Below are 18,228 nucleotides of genomic sequence, written 5' to 3' on the forward strand. Positions count from 1 at the left end.
GGGAAAATCCGTAACATTTAGAGGCAAACAGACGCACAGTGCAAACTTCGGATCTGCAAGAATACTTTTCTGTTTCTCATGGGGTGAGTTTCCATAAACATCAAAGTTTGTCGTTTTGTGTTCATTCTAAGAACACACGTCATCTCATGTTTAGTCCATGTTTAGACCTTCCCATATCTACCTATTGTTATTAGCTAGCTCATCGGTTATGACAGAATCCTGTTAAAAAAGTCCTAATGCTACACAATGAAATCAATTCACCAAGTTTTATGTAGAAAACCAGCAAATAACAAATAAAATTAGCATCAATATGTACTTTTTGTTTACATAAACATTAAATAATAACATTAAAATGATGGCCACATTTTAAAGATTAAAGATTTTTATAAAAAGATAAAACTCACATATTTTAGCCTCTAAATCATTTTTATGAAAGTCAAAAAAGATAAATTACTGACATTTACAATGCACATTCTCCTTTATTATTAATAGTATGCGGCCCGATTTTTCCCGTTGTGTCTGTCGTTGCTATGCAGGGGGTATGGCTTATCTAATATTATATATATAATATTATATATCTCATATTATATGAGATGTAAATGAGCCCCATTGTCACTCGCAGCAGTGAGAACTGCAAATCTTCAGAGGCTATTTCCTGCTTTTTGAGCTTTTTTGAGTGCCTACCTTCAAATGGCCACAACTTCTCCAAATATTATCAGATTTCCATGTGTTACACATTGTTGAAAAGCTTGGAGACTACACTTTCAGAATATGTAAATAACTTAAAATGCCCCAGAACCGACTTGTATCCCTACTTTCCGTGATTGGTCACATTTATGCGTTTTTTCCCTTTTATTCTATCATGCACTCTCTCTCTTTCTCTCTTGACTCACTCAGTTTTCTGCTGTATTATTGCTCATCTTGTTTTTTTAAATTTGTTCCCAGTGTTTCCAAAGCATTGCTGAAATTCTTCTGCATTGAATTGTTTGGGTATTTTAAACATTGCATCATCTATTAAAGGCAGAAAATGAATTTCTCAGTCAAGCTGCGTTAACTAACACAAGATATGATTTAATATCCTGCAAAAGCAGGTCACTCAGAAATCATCATGGTATATTGACTGTATGAGTGTATTTAACATAGGATTGCCCACATTGTTTAATATTAAGAAACTTACCAAACCGAAGCCAGTGGAAACCGAGGTTGTTTAATGCATGTTTAATTCTGAAGTGTCAGACAACGGGTGGGAAAGGTCACCTGATACTGAGTTATGGCTAGTTTTTAGAGGACTTCAGTGAAATAAAATGCTACAAATGTCAATTATGTACCCTTTAAATTGTTTAATTCAAACAGGCAGTGATTCACACATGCTGTATGCACTTGAACACACACTCTTGCTCATCTAATGAGATGTCACACTTCTCTGGCTGATATCAGTAACTTCCTCTGCACATCATGGGAGGGGAATATTGCCTTCACACCATTGCTTGGGAGTGCTTTCGGATCTGTTATTGTGTGAGAAAAGATTGGGTGTGGTTGTGTGCTTTTCTGACATAATCTTGATGGGTGTGTGTTTGATTCCTTGTAGTTTGTGAAGTTTGCAAACATTGAGGAGGATACGCCATCATACCATCGCAGATATGACTTTTTCGTCTCTCAGTTCAGTGCCATGTGTCACTCCACACACGATGACCCCGAAACTCGCGACAGGTGTGTGTGTATTAATATGTGTTTATGGTTATTTCATGTTAACTGTCAATAATAGTTAAAATAAGATATAATGAATTGAATTCAATTTCCTGAAATCATGGTTTCCACAAAAATATTAAGCAAACACAGCGGATCAAAATATAATAATAATAAGAAATGTTACTTGAGCATATTAGAATGGTTTCTGAAGGATCATGTGACACTGCAGAAATGGCTGTCGAAAATGTTTAAATAAGTTAAAATAAAAAACAGATATTTTAAAATTAAATAATATATTTATTATAAAAATAACAGTTTGTTTATACAGCAAAGTTTTTTGTCCACTAAGCCCTATACGTGAAATCTGAAGTCATTTCTGAGAAAATTCTAAAATCATTTGTTTCTAACTGCTTATTGTTTTGATGTTGTGTTAGCAATGAACTACATACTTTTGGGACCACTATAAGTTGGCCACTATAATTGACACTAATGAGTGCATTTATTTATTGTATATTTAGTTAGTGTATTTAACATGTTGTTGCTGTAGGATCCGTGTAGCAGGCATTAAGGGTCTCCAGGGTGTCGTCAGAAAGACTGTGAATGATGAACTTCAGGCAATCATCTGGGAACCTCAACACATGGAAAAACTCATCCCCTCCATGCTCTTCAACATGCAAGATAACGAGGACTCCGAGAGGTACAGTACACACAAACACACACACACACATACTTGAAGGCAAAAGCATTTAATTTTTCATGCTCAAGGTGATATTTGCTGATTGATTTGTTGTTGATGTTTTTTTGTTCGGTACCATGCACTGAATAAAAACACTGCCAAACACATGGAGAGGCAGGAAGGAAGATTTTCTCGATAAGTGAGCTTTGGAGGTCCACATATAGAGGGCAATCAAGGATATCTGATTCCTTTAAGGTTGTTTTTGTCTGTGCGAGAAAAAAACGTGAGTGTTTCTCAGATAAGGGCCCCTGCGTGCACAGAATATTTCAGTTTAATTGCCTGTTTGTGTTTTTGAGTACGGAAACATCGCTCACACCCCTCTGCCCTATAATCAGGAGCTGGAATTCGATCAGGTGTATTGATCAGTGATTAAGGTTGCAAACACAAACCTGGGCGTGTGTTTGATTGACGTGTGTAAGCTGGTTGGCAATGACATCTGACCTGCTAATGTCACAGCAGATGCTTTTCTCATTCGAAAGCTTATCACTCTGAATATATTAAAATGCTATTTTGGAAATGTTTAATTCAATTAATTATTTACCGCAATTACTTTCAAGCTGCAGTTATAATGAGTATATTCAGAAATTGCATGACTGCTCTGAGTGCTCTGTCCTGTGTTTCACTGAACTTGTCCTAGCTACTCTCTAATGTGAATATTAACTATTAACCATGATTTGACAAGAGAAACTTTTACTGACTCCTTATTTATAATTTCTGCATAAAGTATAATTTGATGGGTTCCTGTTTGGTTGTTAGCTGAAAAAAAAATCATTCTAAAAAGGATTCCAGTCATATTGTTCCGGTGTTATTATTGGAATTGCTGTAGTGTGAAACCACCCCCCAAAAAAATTCCCCTGATTAAAAAAACAAAATGAATGTTTACTTTGCTTTTTTTGTAGGGCTGCACAATTTGGCGCAACGTGTGATCAATATAATTGTAAAAAAAAAAAATATATATATATATATACACATACACCTATTACTATTGTAATATTTCAGACTGAGCTACTAAGAAATAGTGAAAACACTGGATCATGAGCAGCTTGCGTGTGAAAGAACACAGTGCTGCACTTCACTCTGAAACATGCAGCACATATATTTATTTATTTAGAATTCATTTAATAATCGCACTATGCCATGTGACAATTTTGGTTTTATTTAGGGTAATTGTGCAGCCCTCAATCATTATAGTTTTCAGCCTTGGTGTGAACAGTCCTGTAAACAGCAATGCAGTAAAGTAATTAGACCGCATTCAGTTTAAAACATATCGCATACTTTTTATCAGAGTAAGAATGAATCCGAATCAGAATGAGCTTTATTGACAGGTATGTTAACACATATACGAGGAATTTGTTTTAGTGACAGTTTATTGTTTATTGTTTACAGTGTATTGTAGCAGGAAATATACTTTATACAGTATATACACAGTGAGGTAAAGCAGTATGCAAGTATTCCTTTAGAAAACATAGCCGCTGCTTGTGGTTGAGGTGCTTTAATTCACAGCACTCTGATTAGATTGAATATGTGACTACTATTGGCAACAGAAAACTCATACACGCATAGAAACAGCTGTTGTGTGTGCACATAGTTGTGTTTTTTTCCTTCTTCCAGCTTTTCAAGGTCGTCAGATTCTGTTAATTGCTTTCAATTGGCTGTCATTGAGCCAAAGGGACAAAGAGTACGTGTTTGTGTGTGTGTGTGTGTGTGTGCGTGCGTGTGTGTGTGTGTGAGTGAGGGAGAGAAAGAGAGAAAGAGAAAGAGGTGGCTGGGTTTTTTCTTAAAAGGTCTTAATGCATCATTTAGTACACTTATGTGTGTGTTTGACATCAGAATGCAGAATGTGAAACCACACACTGTAAACAACAGTTTAGTACATTGCACTTACACTTATGTGTTTTTCTCTCAGGTCTGGAGAGGAAAATCCGGCTTCACTGGCGGAGAGTTGCTTTCGAGAGTTGCTGGGTCGCGCTGCTTACGGCAACATGAACAACGCCGTGCACCCTGTACTGGTGTAAGTACCATTGCCATGGCTACAGTGTTCTGTAGGCACCATTATACAATCCTATTGTTTGAATTGTCACTATAGTAACAGTAGTGGTCCACTCACTATGATGTAAGGAATGCTGATTCCAGGTCCAAGCTTTTACTCGTTTCATTTAAGAATAGCATTTCACGGTGTACACTAGAGTCTCTGTGCTCACCGCATCCCAGACACAAATATTTTAATGATTTATAAAAGATAAATCACTGTCTGGCTTTCTGTTATTTTGGTATGGAGATAAAAGTTAAGTGTATAATTTTTAAGTGGTATTACATCACATTGTGAGTGTCGATTAGCACCACTAGTTATTTTCTTGTGGCATCCGATAGAGCGTTTGGACTCGGAAGTGACACATGACGTCAGACTTTTCAAGTGGACTCACTCATTACAGCAAAATGAACAGCCATTTACTTTAAGTTGTGTTTTTTTGTACTGGGCTTGTTGCCATGGTACTAGCCTTACATTGTGATCAGGGTACCATGACTCAAAATTGTATAATTTTTAAAATGCACACATCTGGACCGGGAGATTTGTGACATTGATATTACAGTTGAAAGATTTTTTTATAACTTCTCTTTTTCTGTTGCTATGGAAACTCCATACAGTTTCATGAGATTCACGGTGATGTGCTTTGATTTGGCTGAAAATTAATTTAGGCTGAAACAGCTTTGGATGTGCACAATCATTGACCATACCATTTATGATTAATTGGCGCCTTTATACAATTGCGCATTTTACACAAGCGCATTTTATACAAGCTTCACACCAAAGCTTTTAACTGCCCTAACTGTTTTAATGTAGTTTTGGTAAATTAATATAAATTACATAATGCACTTGAATCTGCAATCATGCACTGTGGCATTATTCACTCTTAAACATGAGCTTTTATCCTTCACATCACACTGCCTGAACTGCCTAAATACCTGCACGTTAAAGTCAGGTACAAATATCTGCTAAATATTGGTATTGCACCATTTTAAATCTGTGATATTTCATGTAACCCTGTAACACACATGCAAATGTGCAGGCAAAATATGTGTGACTTTTTTAGCTTTTCAAGGATGTCAGATTCCATTAATTGCTTTTCAGGGCTGATTGTGAGCAGAGATTGCAAGAGAAAACTGAAAGCAGACAATACAATGATAACATGTTCATATATACAGTATATCAGGTGTTGTATGATCTTGATGAGCTGTAGTCTCAAATATGCAGCACGTACTCGTATTTGAAGGGTGCCAGATTACTTTGAGACACGCAGATGTTTTCAGACAAACACAGCCCGGTGTTATCCTGTGAGCTCAGGTGTCCAGACGCTGCTGCTGTCAGCCACTCATCTGCTTCCTCTCACACTGAGGGCATGACGGGATTCATTCATTCCAGTCTCAACACAAACATCATGCAAAAAATGCAAGCAGCACCCAGATGGCTCTGTTTTGTGTTAAAGGAATTGTTTTGATCTGATTCCAGCTGTTTTGTGCTTGATTTATGTGTTAAATGGGTTACAGATGCAAATATTTGTCTCTGATTGCACACTGACTCTGCAGCCTAGTGACTTTCCAGTCATACTGACACTGAATATTGACATTCATCTTTTTTTCTGTCTGATTTCACATCTTCAAAAAAAAAGAAAAAAGTATTTCATAATTTCTGCCTTTATTTACAAAATATTTTAATTTAGCAGAGTGCTACATTATGTAGACTACATGGACAGATGATATTAGATTAAAAACACTCACATAATTTTCCATTGTTATACGAGTGAAAATTATTCACCTCAGTGCAAATGGATTAAGCAGACTTTCATTTTACAAATTTTAATTAATTGCATGCATTATAAAATGTGCAAGAATTGCATTTAACTTGTTTTAATTAAATTGGGCAAGCAGCAAAAACCCATATTTGAGTGTATATTACGTGAGTAGACAGTGCACAATGAATGCAGTATTGAATATTCTCATGCGTCTGGAATTAGTTTAGCAGTATTAAATATTAAAGGTACAACTATTGTATTACAAACTAAAAGATCTCTTTATCAAAAGAATTCTGCAGGAGAATTGTCGTATTCAGTACTCGTTTCCTGTCCTGTTTAACACCTCTTAACTATAGTAAGGCTCCATAGCCTGTCCTCTCGTGGCTTATTACTTGAATATCTCATCTTATTAGAGCTGTTTTTTTTCCACCATTAGCGCTAATGTTCTCATAATTCATGCTGCGCACATCCAGGCAAGTCTAGAGGAACATCAAAGTCATTTCCTGGCCATTTTATAAGCAAGACAATGGTTTAAAGATGACTATATCATTATGACACAGAATTTCATGAAATAAATATGTTTATAATGCCCTGAAATGGGATTTAAGTATTTGAAATACACCGTTTTGAATGTGAAAAATTGTATTTATTCAAATTTTTGTATACATCACCATTCGGAATCATTTAGAATAATTTCTGAAAAGATCATGTGACACTAAAGACTGGAGTAATGGCTGTTAAAAATTCAGTTTTACCATCGCCGGGATCAATTATATTTCAAAATGTATTCGAATAGAAAACATTTTGTTAACCTGTAATATTACAAAGATATGATCATTTCTATTATTTAAGTTAAAGAATAAATGCTCTGTACTGTAGGTCTTTATATTTGAATGTCTGTCTGAATTTTAATGTTAGCTGAAGGTGAATCTGTAGATTCAGAGTTGAAGATGAGCTGCTTTGACTTTGCGTTGTGTGTAAATGAGAAGCTCTCGGTCTGACTGCTCTGACCTGGTCTCCATCTGCAGCTTATTAGCACACAATTCAGACACATGCAGCCGTATGCTCCGTGTGTGTGTGTGTGTGTGTGTGTGTGTGTGTGTGTGTGTGTGTGTGTGTGTGGACACTCACAGGGCTCATTAATGAGACCGTTTTGGCTCATCTCAGTCATTGGCCAATTAGTGCTGAGTGAGACGTTTGTTAAAAAGAGAATATCAAAGCGCCAAGGGGCTCTCAAAGGCGTCTCTTTCTCTGTCACACCACCTCACCGTCTCCATCACATCTCTCCATTTCGCTCTTTCTCTCGCTCTCTCCCAATTAAACTGTGCACGGTGCGCTCTGTATTTATTAAACTTGTGTGAGGTTTTGTTGAGGGAACATTGAGCTCCAGGCCAGACATCTGTACCTCTGATAATAACACATAAAGCTGGTGTTCGGGGAGACAGACAGAGTGCGGGAGCTTTTTTTTTGGGTCGAGGGGGATTCAGGCATTCTAAATATAGCTTGCATCGGACGGGGGGTGAGATCAGATTGACGTTACCATGGTGACCGCAGGAAGGGAGACGATGGCGGCACCGAGGTTTTAGAGTTAGATCAGACCTCGAGAGCCTAGAGGAGAGCTAAAGGTGTGGAAACAGGATTTGTGGTGTGGTGAAGGATTGCTCAAGTTTTCCGCATCACAGCTGCTGTTGAGTTGAAGCAGCGTGTCTGACGTAACAGACAGCGCTGCCAGAATTGACTCCAACACCTGTATAAAAATCACAGACTGTGAATGTGATCGCCTGGTTGCACATGAGCCTTGTGGAGGGCAAAGATTACTAACGTAAAATGGGTTTCGAATTTTTTATTATTTATTTTAAAGGTAAATTTATCATATTAAATATGACCGTTTTCATGCATCTGCTATAAAATCAGCTATTAACTGACTCATCAATTTTGTTTCTTATGCTCAAATAGCATTTAAAGCATATATATTCCCGGTTGCAGTCTCAAACCCACATTTCTTGACACTGACAACCATTTGTGGCACTCTCTCCCATTCTTAATAATATGAGTGAACCATCTTGGTGTATATGGATAATCATGTAATCAATACTAGTGTAGTATTGGTGGTTTGAAAACATTATCAAATAATCCTAAATATTTGATAAACACAGAGAAAGGGAAGACATCTCATACATGTCTATCCATGAACTGTCAGTAAATACTGTATGTTGTCTTATAAGAGGTCATTATAAACAAATTTATTTTCTTGCAGGCATTTAGACAACCATCATCTATGGGACCCGAATGATTTTGCTGTTTCCTGTTTCAGGATAATCATGTACTCAATACAGGTAAAGCTACCAGATTCTCACTTCATCCCTTTGTGTTAATCCTGTGTGACCATTACAGCATTTAATGATAATGGACAGAAAATTCACTTCTACAGCATGTGTAATGAAGTGTGTGTGTGTGTGTGTGTTTCAGGCCCAGCATTCTCACCATGTGATCCAGCAAGTGTTGTCCCACCTTGACACCCACAGTAAGGACACCCCACGTGTGAGGGCAGGTATCGTTCAGGTGCTGCTGGAGACGGTTGCCATCGCAGCCAAGGGCTCCATCGGTAAGACTGAGTACTGATCATCTAAGACAAGCATCATGGTTATTACTGCTCATACTTTGTGTGAGATTTACGAACTATTAACCCTAAGAATGAAACTTTGGCACGTAACTCGTCCTGTACGGTTTGTGCAACAGACATAGATGATAGTTCAAATTGTGTGGCTTTATGTGGAGAGATGTTTTTGTCTCACGAGTGTTAATTAAGACTTAAAACAGCTAAACAAATCCCAGAAACTCACACAAACTGTGAACTTGCGTATCATGTAGATATTCACATTCTGGCTTTGAAGTAACATCATTTTTTTAAGAAACTTTTTTTAATTATTATCAATGTGGAGAACAATTGTTCTTATTCTTATTTCTGTGGAAACCGTGATACATTTTTTTCAGGATTTTTTTTTTGTGACATTAAAAATGTATTTACTGTCACTTTTAATCAGTTTAATGCACCGTTTGAACAGCAGTGTGCAGTTCAAATGTAAAAGTCTACTTGTTGCTGTTTTATTCTCATCCTAAAATCATTGTTCATTCCTTTCTTTTTTTCAATGTCATTCTGTTTGTTCTTTTGCTAGTGTGTAGATGCCGAAAATAACAAACTGCATTTCCTCATTTTATCATCTCTTCTGATGTTCATTCTTTATAGTCTTTTTCTTTATTCCATATCTCTTTCCTGAAATCTGTTATTTTTTTCTCTCACAGGTCATATTGCACACAATCAAAACAATGTTTACACGTTTCTCAGTCCTGTCTCTTTACCACCCAATCTGTGGTTGGGTATGTTAACTAACACAGCCGGCACCCAGTCAAAACCTTCAGGCGGTCACTAAATTGGGTGTGTGTATGGTGAACTAGAGCACTCATTAGGGTCCGTCATGTGGTTTTTATGGCGTATTGATTACTTAATGTCTGTTTGACAAGTGCCTGAAGGTTTTGAGGGTTTGCTGTGTAGACAAAGTGCAGCGCCCCCTAGCAATGCTCTTTAGTTCCCATGGTCTGATGTTTTTTTTTTGGTTTTTAAAGGAATAGTTCACCAAAATGGTAATTTTGTCATCATTTACTCACCCTCATGATGTTCCAAATCTGTATGAGTTTATTTATTATGTTGAACACAAAAGAAGATATTTTGACAAATGTTGGTAACCAAATAGTTGATGGTAGCCATTGACTTCCATAATATTTGTTTCCATACTATGGAAAAATTACCAATATATATTTTTTTGTGTTCAGCTGAAGAAAGAAAATACAGGTTTGGAGAAAAATGAGGGTGAGTAAATGATGACAAAATGTTAATAGAACTATCACTTTAATATCAACCAGTGCTTATTCGGTAGCTCCAATCAGAATTTAGATGTTTTAAGCATCTTCTGAGCTGATTTTGAAGGAAAATCTGCACAATTCAGCATAATTACTTCTGTGCTGTTTGTGTGCTTATTCTCAGGTCCCACAGTCCTGGAGGTGTTTAACACCCTGCTAAAGCATCTGCGTATGAGTGTGGATTTTGAGCTGGGCGACGGATCCCGCAGGAACTCCGCGAGCAGCCATTCCTCCACCCGCACCAAAGAGAGCGAGGAGCGGATCGTCCAGAACGCCATCATCCAAACCATCGGTGACAGCTTGACATGCTCACTAAAATCTGACCTCTTGTTATGTCCAAATACTGAACCAATTCAATAAAATGGATTTGTGTGTGTCTAGGTTTCTTTGGAGGAAATCTTCCTGACTATCAGAGAGCTGAAGTGATGATGTTCATTATGGGGAAAGTTCCTGTTTACGGCACGCCATGTCACACGCTGGATACAGTCAAGATCGGGTAAGACTGTGTGTGTGTGATTCTACATTCGTCATGGCAGTTGTAGTGTTTGGAGAAAGTAGTAAGGATGCATTTTAAACTGACATATGCACATATGCAACATGCAAATAACTTCAGGATGTCAAAAGTGCGACTTCAGCGAGTGTAGAAAAAACTTTAGGCACTGTTTATTTCATTTGTCTCTTTGTTTAGCTGTTTCTATTTGTATTATTAATTTTTTTTGTTCTGTACTGCATTATTAGTTACTTACCTTGAATAACTGGGAAAAAAAGAAAGAAATAATTTAGATGTTTTAGAAGGCTTTATGCCATAGTTTGAGTATATATAATATAATATATAATAATAATATATATTAGTCTAATATAATAATCTCAAATGAAATTTGTGAGCATCATATAATAATCAAGATCCATCAAATTACATTTTCAAACTTGCCTTGCCTTGCCTCTTTCTTTTACAGGCATCAGGGCACTAAGAGAATCCAGGCAATGCTGTTAAGTTCTCTCATTATGGTAAACCTCTTTTCTCTTGCGTGTGTGTGTGTGTGTGTGTGTGTGTGTTTTAAGGTAGTGATGATGAAGTGAAACTAAAGGTGTGATCACATTTGTCCTTGCTCACTGAATTTTTGCAAGCTAAATGCATTCATTTCAATAGGAATCCACGCAGTCTGTAAACATGCAAAATTTACATCAGGTTCACGAAGTCAAACAAATTTGACTCATTGACTTACAGAAAGCTGCTCAGTTTGAAAGTGACTTCTGTGTGAAATCTGCTTCATACATCACTGTCGACAATAGACTCACTTTGCTAAAAAAAATTGCAGAAATTTTGCTAATGTGACCGCACCTTAAGGCTTCTATCAGTCATGACTAGTGAATATATATATATATATATATATATATATATATATATATATATATATATATATATATATATATATATAATATGAGATTTATATTCTCTCTCTGAGCTTGTTAGTAAAAACCTGTTTCTGAAGTTTCTGAAGGTTCCTAGACATCAGACTGCACAGATCATAACATTAGAATACAGCTGCCTGTGGTGCTTTGTGTCATTATTCTTTTTTCTTTTCTTTTTTCTTTAGTCTGGTTTATGGCTGGTTTCAGACAGGGCAACTTTTCAGGTGCTGTTGCCCAGCAACAGACAGAAAATTTCTGTTCTCAAATTTTCTAATTTGAATTATTTACAATAATATGGAAAGATTGTGCTGAGAAGTACATGACTTAATTTGGCTTTTATTTTAATTTTATATATGTAAGCGTGTCTGTATGTGTGTGTATATATATATATATATATATATATATATATATATATATATATATATATATATATATAATTTATTCACATATTCAGATAAACAAGAAAAACAAGGAAATGGGCAGCAGGTTGAGATGTACAATTGTTAAAGCTTTTGCTCTCCTTCTCCCACTGCTGGCCAGTTCCACGTGCACAACAGTGTTTCTAGAGTTACTAGTGTGACAATGTACTATAGTGGTGGTGCTGTTCATAACGGATGGATTCTTTCTGTGTGTTTGTGTGTGTGTGTGTGTAGGTTACGTCAGGGTTTAAGTGTAAAACGATGTGTGCTGGCCTGCCCGTGTCGTTTCTGGAGCCGTTATGCTCCATCTCTTTGATGGAAGACAGTGAACTCCGGCAGCTCGTCTTGGAGATTCTGCACAACATCATTGATCGGCATGACAACAGAGCCAAACTCAGAGGGATCCGGTATGAATGCACACTTAACACCCTAAAGTGAATGTGTGAAAACTAGGACTGTCAAAAGACCATGCCTTCACACATGCAATTAATTAAAAGGTTTAACACTGTTTTTAATGCTGTAAATGCATTTATTCGATTTGACATATAACTCTTTCATTATGTTCTGTGGGATTTGTAAAACCTAATTAAAGGAGCTGCTGCACAAGTGTCCTGTTTCCTGTTTGCGTTTATGAGTATTAATCGTTATTTATACATCAAACCCAGATGGGCTGTTTACCTTCTTTTTTGCATTCTTTGTATGTTGAAAATCTTTTTTTTAACATGAACATTTTATTTACTCAATGTTGTTTTAAAAATCCGTATGTTGTCTTTCTTTTATAGACCATACTTTTTTTTTTTTAAGAAAGCAAATGTGGATGAGGTCAAACTTCAAAAAGTACACAAAAGCATCATACATGTATCATGAGTTTAATCTGTATCACTATAGTGCTATATACTGCATTTCACTATTTTTGCGTGAACTACTCCTTGAAAGAATTATGAGATCAACCACAATTAAAAGATTTACTTGATTATTTTTTTATTATTGATATACTGTTATAGTATTTATTATATATATATATAATTTTTTTATTACGAAAAAAATTAAAAAAGATTAATAGTTTTAGTTAACAAAGTGACATTGCGTTATTTTATTTTTCTGCATATATATATAGCGATATGAAATCTAATCTAATTTTTTCTGACGAACAAAAATGGGGTGATCACACTTACATTCTCATTTTAAATGATTTAAACATCAACACCATCGTGTCAATAGATTAATATGCGTGAGGGAGAGAGAGCCAGAAGACAGCGCTCCTGTTGTTTGAAGACGGTGAATGTGCGGCTGGGGATCGCTCGCTCGCTCTCTCTCACGCGCTCTCTCTCTCTCTCTTGCTCTCTCACACGCACTCTCTCTCTCGCGCGCGCTCTCTCTCTCTCTCTTGCTCTCTCACGTGCACTCTCTCTCTCGCTCTCTCACGCGCTCTCTCTCTCTCTCTCGCGCTCTCTCTCTCTCTGTGCCCTGTTAAACTGACAGGACTTAAAAACACATGCAAATGATAAACTTTCACTCTATGATGGTTAAGCTGTACAACTAATCCGTGAATCACATTCGTCAAGGGCCAGGGAGCAGCTGGCACTTACAGTTAATGAATAACAGATCAACTACCACAGCCTACATCGCACGTCCTGCGATGTGACTATCGTGGATTCGTCCATCGCGATATCGATGCTTAAACGACACATCGTGCAGCCCTAGTTAACAATAATAACATAACTCTGGTGTCATCAGTTTTAGGTGAGAATGTGTGTTCTGATGCATCTGCCTCAAGAAAGCTTACTGAACAATTTCCTTTGTGTTTGTGTGCAGGATTATTCCTAATGTAGCCGCTCTGAAGATCAAGAGAGAAAAAATCTCCAAACAGGATGTGGTCTTCATGAAAAAGGTACAGGACACACACATACGTTACAACAACACACACATGGAGCTGCAGCCCTTAAACTGTTCATCTCTCTCCCTACAGCACGGGCAGCAGCTATACAGACACATCTATCTGGGCTGTAAGGAGGAAGATAATGTGCAGAAGAATTTTGAGCTGCTTTTCACAGCTCTGGCATTGATCACTATTGAACTGGCCAATGAGGAGGTGGTGATTGATCTCATGCGCCTGTCCATTGCCCTGCAGGTATGCTCACCTACACTGACATTTCTTCATTTAGCAGACGCTTGAATCCAAAGAGACTTAGGAGAAGCATTTTGTCCAAGATTTCCTATTTGTTATGCTAATCTCTGTTTTGTTTGGCTGAAGGATATGGCACTGGCCAATGAGGAGAACATGCCAATGTTTATTCGCTGTGGAATCATGGCACTGGTCGCCGCATACCTCAACTTCCTCAGTCAGATGATTGCAAATCCCCCTTTCTGCCAACACGTCAGCAAGGTAAGTGTGCGCACATGCTTATGGCACACACGTATATACAACATCCTGTAACTCCTTTTCTTCCTGTCAGGTGATCGAGATGAGAAATCTAGATGCTCCGCACCTTCTGCCAGAACATGTCTTCAGAGAGAAGTGTGTGTGAGTATTTCTGTGAATGTGTTTGTACTTAAGAAGAAAGTCAGTAATCAATTTTTTTATGCTGTTCATTATAATGTTGTGATTCTTGATTTTACTTTAGCCTTTATTTTAAATGCAACCCTTTTTTTTTTACCTTTTTAATTTTCAGCCATAGCTTGAATCTGTTGATTTTATTTATGTATAATAACAATGCCTTAACTCATTCCAGGTGTCTTTCCTTGTGTGTATCTGTATGTTTGTGTGTGTGCATCAGGTTCCCAGACTCTTTAGACCGGGACGACGTTGGTTTGTATTTTCAGACGGCTGATCTGGCAGAAGCTCTGTCTGTACCTGGATATAACGTAGAGAGACTGGCCATACCGTACATACCGCAGGTTACAGGTAAACACTATTCTGTGCTGTACAAAAAAAATCTACAATTATCGGATTTAATTTAATATTAAAGATTAAATCTTAATCAGCAACATTACAAGCTGCTAATTAACCCTACACTGACATTAAACGTTTTTTTTTTGTTTTTTTACTTTTTTTAAAATAAAAATATTAAATAGTTTTCTGCCTATGAAATTACTTTTTTTGCTACTTAGGCAATTATTCTATTAATTAATACTATAGCATTTCCCTGTCCAATCATATCAAAGTGGGGAAAATAAATTCTTGTCCTGTTTTTTTCTCATTGAATATTTCATTTCAGATGAAAATATGCCACATTATAAAAATAAAATGGTTGTTAATGGTATTTTGTGCTGTCTTTAAGCACTTAAACTTACTTAAATCTGCAATACACTACACATCTTTTGCCCATATGTGTGGCCTGATCTGCCATCTCTGTGTCTAGTAGCTGAAAGTCATAGCCAGCCTGCAGATTTTGGGAAGAAGTGACAAATTTGATTCCATCCAGTCAGAGTATATGACGTTTGATATTTTGAGCTGATTTTAATACAGATAGTTTTCATTTATCATGCATATCCTAGAAACCAAACAAATTTCTGTATTAGTTTAAAAGTCTTAAAAGTCTTGTAGTGTTAGATCGTCAGTTTTTTTCGTGTGTTATGCCCAGTTTTTCTCTGTATCCACTTACAAAGTCGGCAAGTGTATGATGTCTTAAAATCTGTCATGTAGTGTATTCCAGCCAAGAACTGGTGCTAAAATGAATCACCAAGTCCCTCTAAACCTCTAAAATAGTAGTTTTACTGCTAATACTTCTTGAAGATCTTTTCTTGTCACATATGAATTCACCCTATTCATTTGCTGTTGCCTTCTGTCTGTCTGTGTGTTTGCACTGTAGTCCTTTACACGGTAGGAAAGATTCTGCACAGATGCAGACAGACATCCAGAGGTACCATCAGTGAGTTAGTGAGGTCACCTGTCCGTGTGTGTGAATAGAAAGTTTAGAGAATAGCACAAATATGTATTTAGTTTCTTACATATGTAGACTTTCTCTCCTCTGTAGCAGCCGTGACAGAATTCCTGTAGCTCCTAAATGTGTTGTTAAATAAATGTCTGCATTGGGATGAAATATACAGCAGGTACAGTATTTTGTGTAATGAGATAAACTGGTCCTGTTTGGTGTTTTGTACGCTGCTGTCGTCTGGACGGTTTTACTGGTAGGTTAAAGAGAAAACACACACCGCTTTGAGCTCATAGTTCAGTAGCTTGGGTCAAAGGGAGAGGGCTGATGAAGCGTCATTTGACATTTTATTGGAATTTTTGGACCTCACTTTTTTTAACCTGCTGAACTAGAGAAAGTCTCTGAGTAGAGGGTTTATTTTACATACAAATTTGGTCACAGATTCCAGTGCTGATTCGATAAATAGATATTATTATTAATATTAAAAATAATTTGTGCGATTTTAATTAATATGAATTGCAAATATATATTTTATATTTAAATATATTAAATATTATTTAAAATTGTACTTTTACTTTATATAAAACTGTTAACGTTTTATTCATTTATTCATTATTCATAATAGGAAAACATTAGTTTGTTCAGCCTTGATGGAATGTGAGTGTATATATTTGTTTCCTGAAATGAAATGTTTACATGGAGTTTACTTCTGATGTGTCGTCAGCACTCTTGCCCTGAAACTCTCACTTTTACTCATGAATTTTTGTTTTAAAACCTGTTCTGCTGCGATTGCTGCCTGCGTTTGTATGATTTGCATTTCCTTCTGTTTAATAATGATTTCTTGCCACTTTGCCTCAACATTACGTTCATTAAACATGAGCTGTCAGTGATATTACACTGGGTGGTTTTGGGAAATTCACCTCCCTTCTTGAATCAGAGGAGAATTGAACCCATATATCACAAATGCGAATACTGGGTTTAGTTGTCCAGATCAAAACCGTGCATGATCAGAAATATCTGTGGTCTCAAAGCTTCCACCATTTATATCAGTGATTTCTGTCCCACAGATGAAGATCGACTGTCCCGTAGGAAGAGTTTTGTCGACACTATTTCTCTCCAAGTTGACATCCTTTCCAACAGCTTGCCTGATCAGGTACACTGGGCACAATTTAAACATGCTTTATTTGTTCTTCATGAAGAATTAGACTAAAGAAGATATTTGTGTGTTTATCCTGTAGTCTCAGCTTGCAGAGGAGATCACATTTGAGACCCTGAAGAAGGCCATTGGTACGTGTGGATTAGTTTGCTCAGTTTGTGTGTGTGTGTGTGTGTTTTTTGCGCTAGCGTCTGATGTCGCTCCATCTCTCTCAGATACCACAGGTCTGGAGGAACAGGAGAGGGAGAGGAGACGGCAGGTGATGGAGAAGTTCCAGAAGGCTCCGTTTGAAGAGATTGCCGCCCACTGCGAGTCCAAGGTACAGCAAGGGTGTTCTGCCAGTCAGCTTGTTTACCTTTAAAACACTGGGGGAAACCAATAATGTGCCAATATGATAACAGATTTTTTTTTTTATATATATAGTTTTAGCCCAAAAATCCATGGATTGGCAATACATGCACTATTGTTTGCACTATAAGTTTGTGGTCATTTTTTTGTAAAAAAAAATTACGACTTTTATTCAACAAGGACGCATTAAATTGATCAAAGGTCATAGTAAAGAAATGGATACTAGTACAAATAAATTATACTCTTTTATACTTTATATTCAGTAGATTTCCACAAAAATATTAGGCAGTATAACAATACAAATGTTTCTAGGGGCAGCAAATCAGCATATTTGAAGGATCATGTGACATTGAAGACTGAATTTATTGACTGCTGAAAACTCAGCTTTGCCATCACACAAATAAATAACATTGCAAAATGTATTAAAATAGAAAACGTTTTTTACTAATTTATATTTCAAAATAATATCCTTGTACTTTATTTATGATCAAATAAATGCAAAACCGATGATGCCAAAGTTTTGAATTGGCCAGTATATAATAATATTAGATATAGGTCAGTTAGTTTTTGTAAGACATCACTCTGCACCAAACCAAACTCTGCCCTGAATAAACCTGTCATTTCCTGTCAAAGTGCAACAAATATGGGGGTTTGCTTTAACAATTTCTGATTTTTCCTGATTAAAGATCTCTTTTTAAGATGTATGATGGCATTACACATTATTGGTTTATTTAGCATAATTATGTTTTGATAATTAGGAGCCCTTGACATAGCATTTGATCTTCCTGTGTGTGTTTTCAGGCCAATATGCTGCACGATCGCTTGGCTCAGATATTTGAACTCACCATACGGTATGTTGAAAGTAGAATATTTACTTGTTATA

At 36.6% G+C, this 18,228-nt stretch overlaps 1 protein-coding gene across 4 annotated transcripts in view; it reads left to right on the plus strand.

Moving 5' to 3' along the window:
- LOC127934481 (protein EFR3 homolog A) overlaps positions 1-18,228 on the plus strand; it is a 33,750-nt gene that overhangs the window by 12,843 nt on the left and 2,679 nt on the right. Inside the window, exons 6-24 of one of the 4 annotated variants that reach the window (XM_052531933.1) lie at positions 1,589-1,710; positions 2,237-2,386; positions 4,332-4,436; positions 8,474-8,552; positions 8,686-8,821; positions 10,259-10,426; positions 10,516-10,630; positions 11,091-11,142; positions 12,201-12,373; positions 13,782-13,857; positions 13,936-14,097; positions 14,221-14,352; positions 14,423-14,490; positions 14,744-14,871; positions 15,779-15,829; positions 16,915-16,994; positions 17,080-17,128; positions 17,213-17,316; positions 18,147-18,196. In XM_052531933.1, coding sequence (XP_052387893.1) covers positions 1,589-1,710; positions 2,237-2,386; positions 4,332-4,436; positions 8,474-8,552; positions 8,686-8,821; positions 10,259-10,426; positions 10,516-10,630; positions 11,091-11,142; positions 12,201-12,373; positions 13,782-13,857; positions 13,936-14,097; positions 14,221-14,352; positions 14,423-14,490; positions 14,744-14,871; positions 15,779-15,829; positions 16,915-16,994; positions 17,080-17,128; positions 17,213-17,316; positions 18,147-18,196 — 2,000 coding nt within the window. Of the gene's footprint in view, positions 1-1,588; positions 1,711-2,236; positions 2,387-4,331; positions 4,437-8,473; positions 8,553-8,685; positions 8,822-10,258; positions 10,427-10,515; positions 10,631-11,090; positions 11,143-12,200; positions 12,374-13,781; positions 13,858-13,935; positions 14,098-14,220; positions 14,353-14,422; positions 14,491-14,743; positions 14,872-15,778; positions 16,098-16,908; positions 16,995-17,079; positions 17,129-17,212; positions 17,317-18,146; positions 18,197-18,228 lie in introns of those variants that run through there. The other 3 variants (XR_008147766.1, XM_052531915.1, XM_052531922.1) reach the window with 3 other exon arrangements.

The sequence above is a fragment of the Carassius gibelio genome, chromosome A2 (genome assembly GCF_023724105.1).
Source record: "Carassius gibelio isolate Cgi1373 ecotype wild population from Czech Republic chromosome A2, carGib1.2-hapl.c, whole genome shotgun sequence".
Classification (NCBI taxonomy): Eukaryota; Metazoa; Chordata; class Actinopteri; order Cypriniformes; family Cyprinidae; genus Carassius; species Carassius gibelio.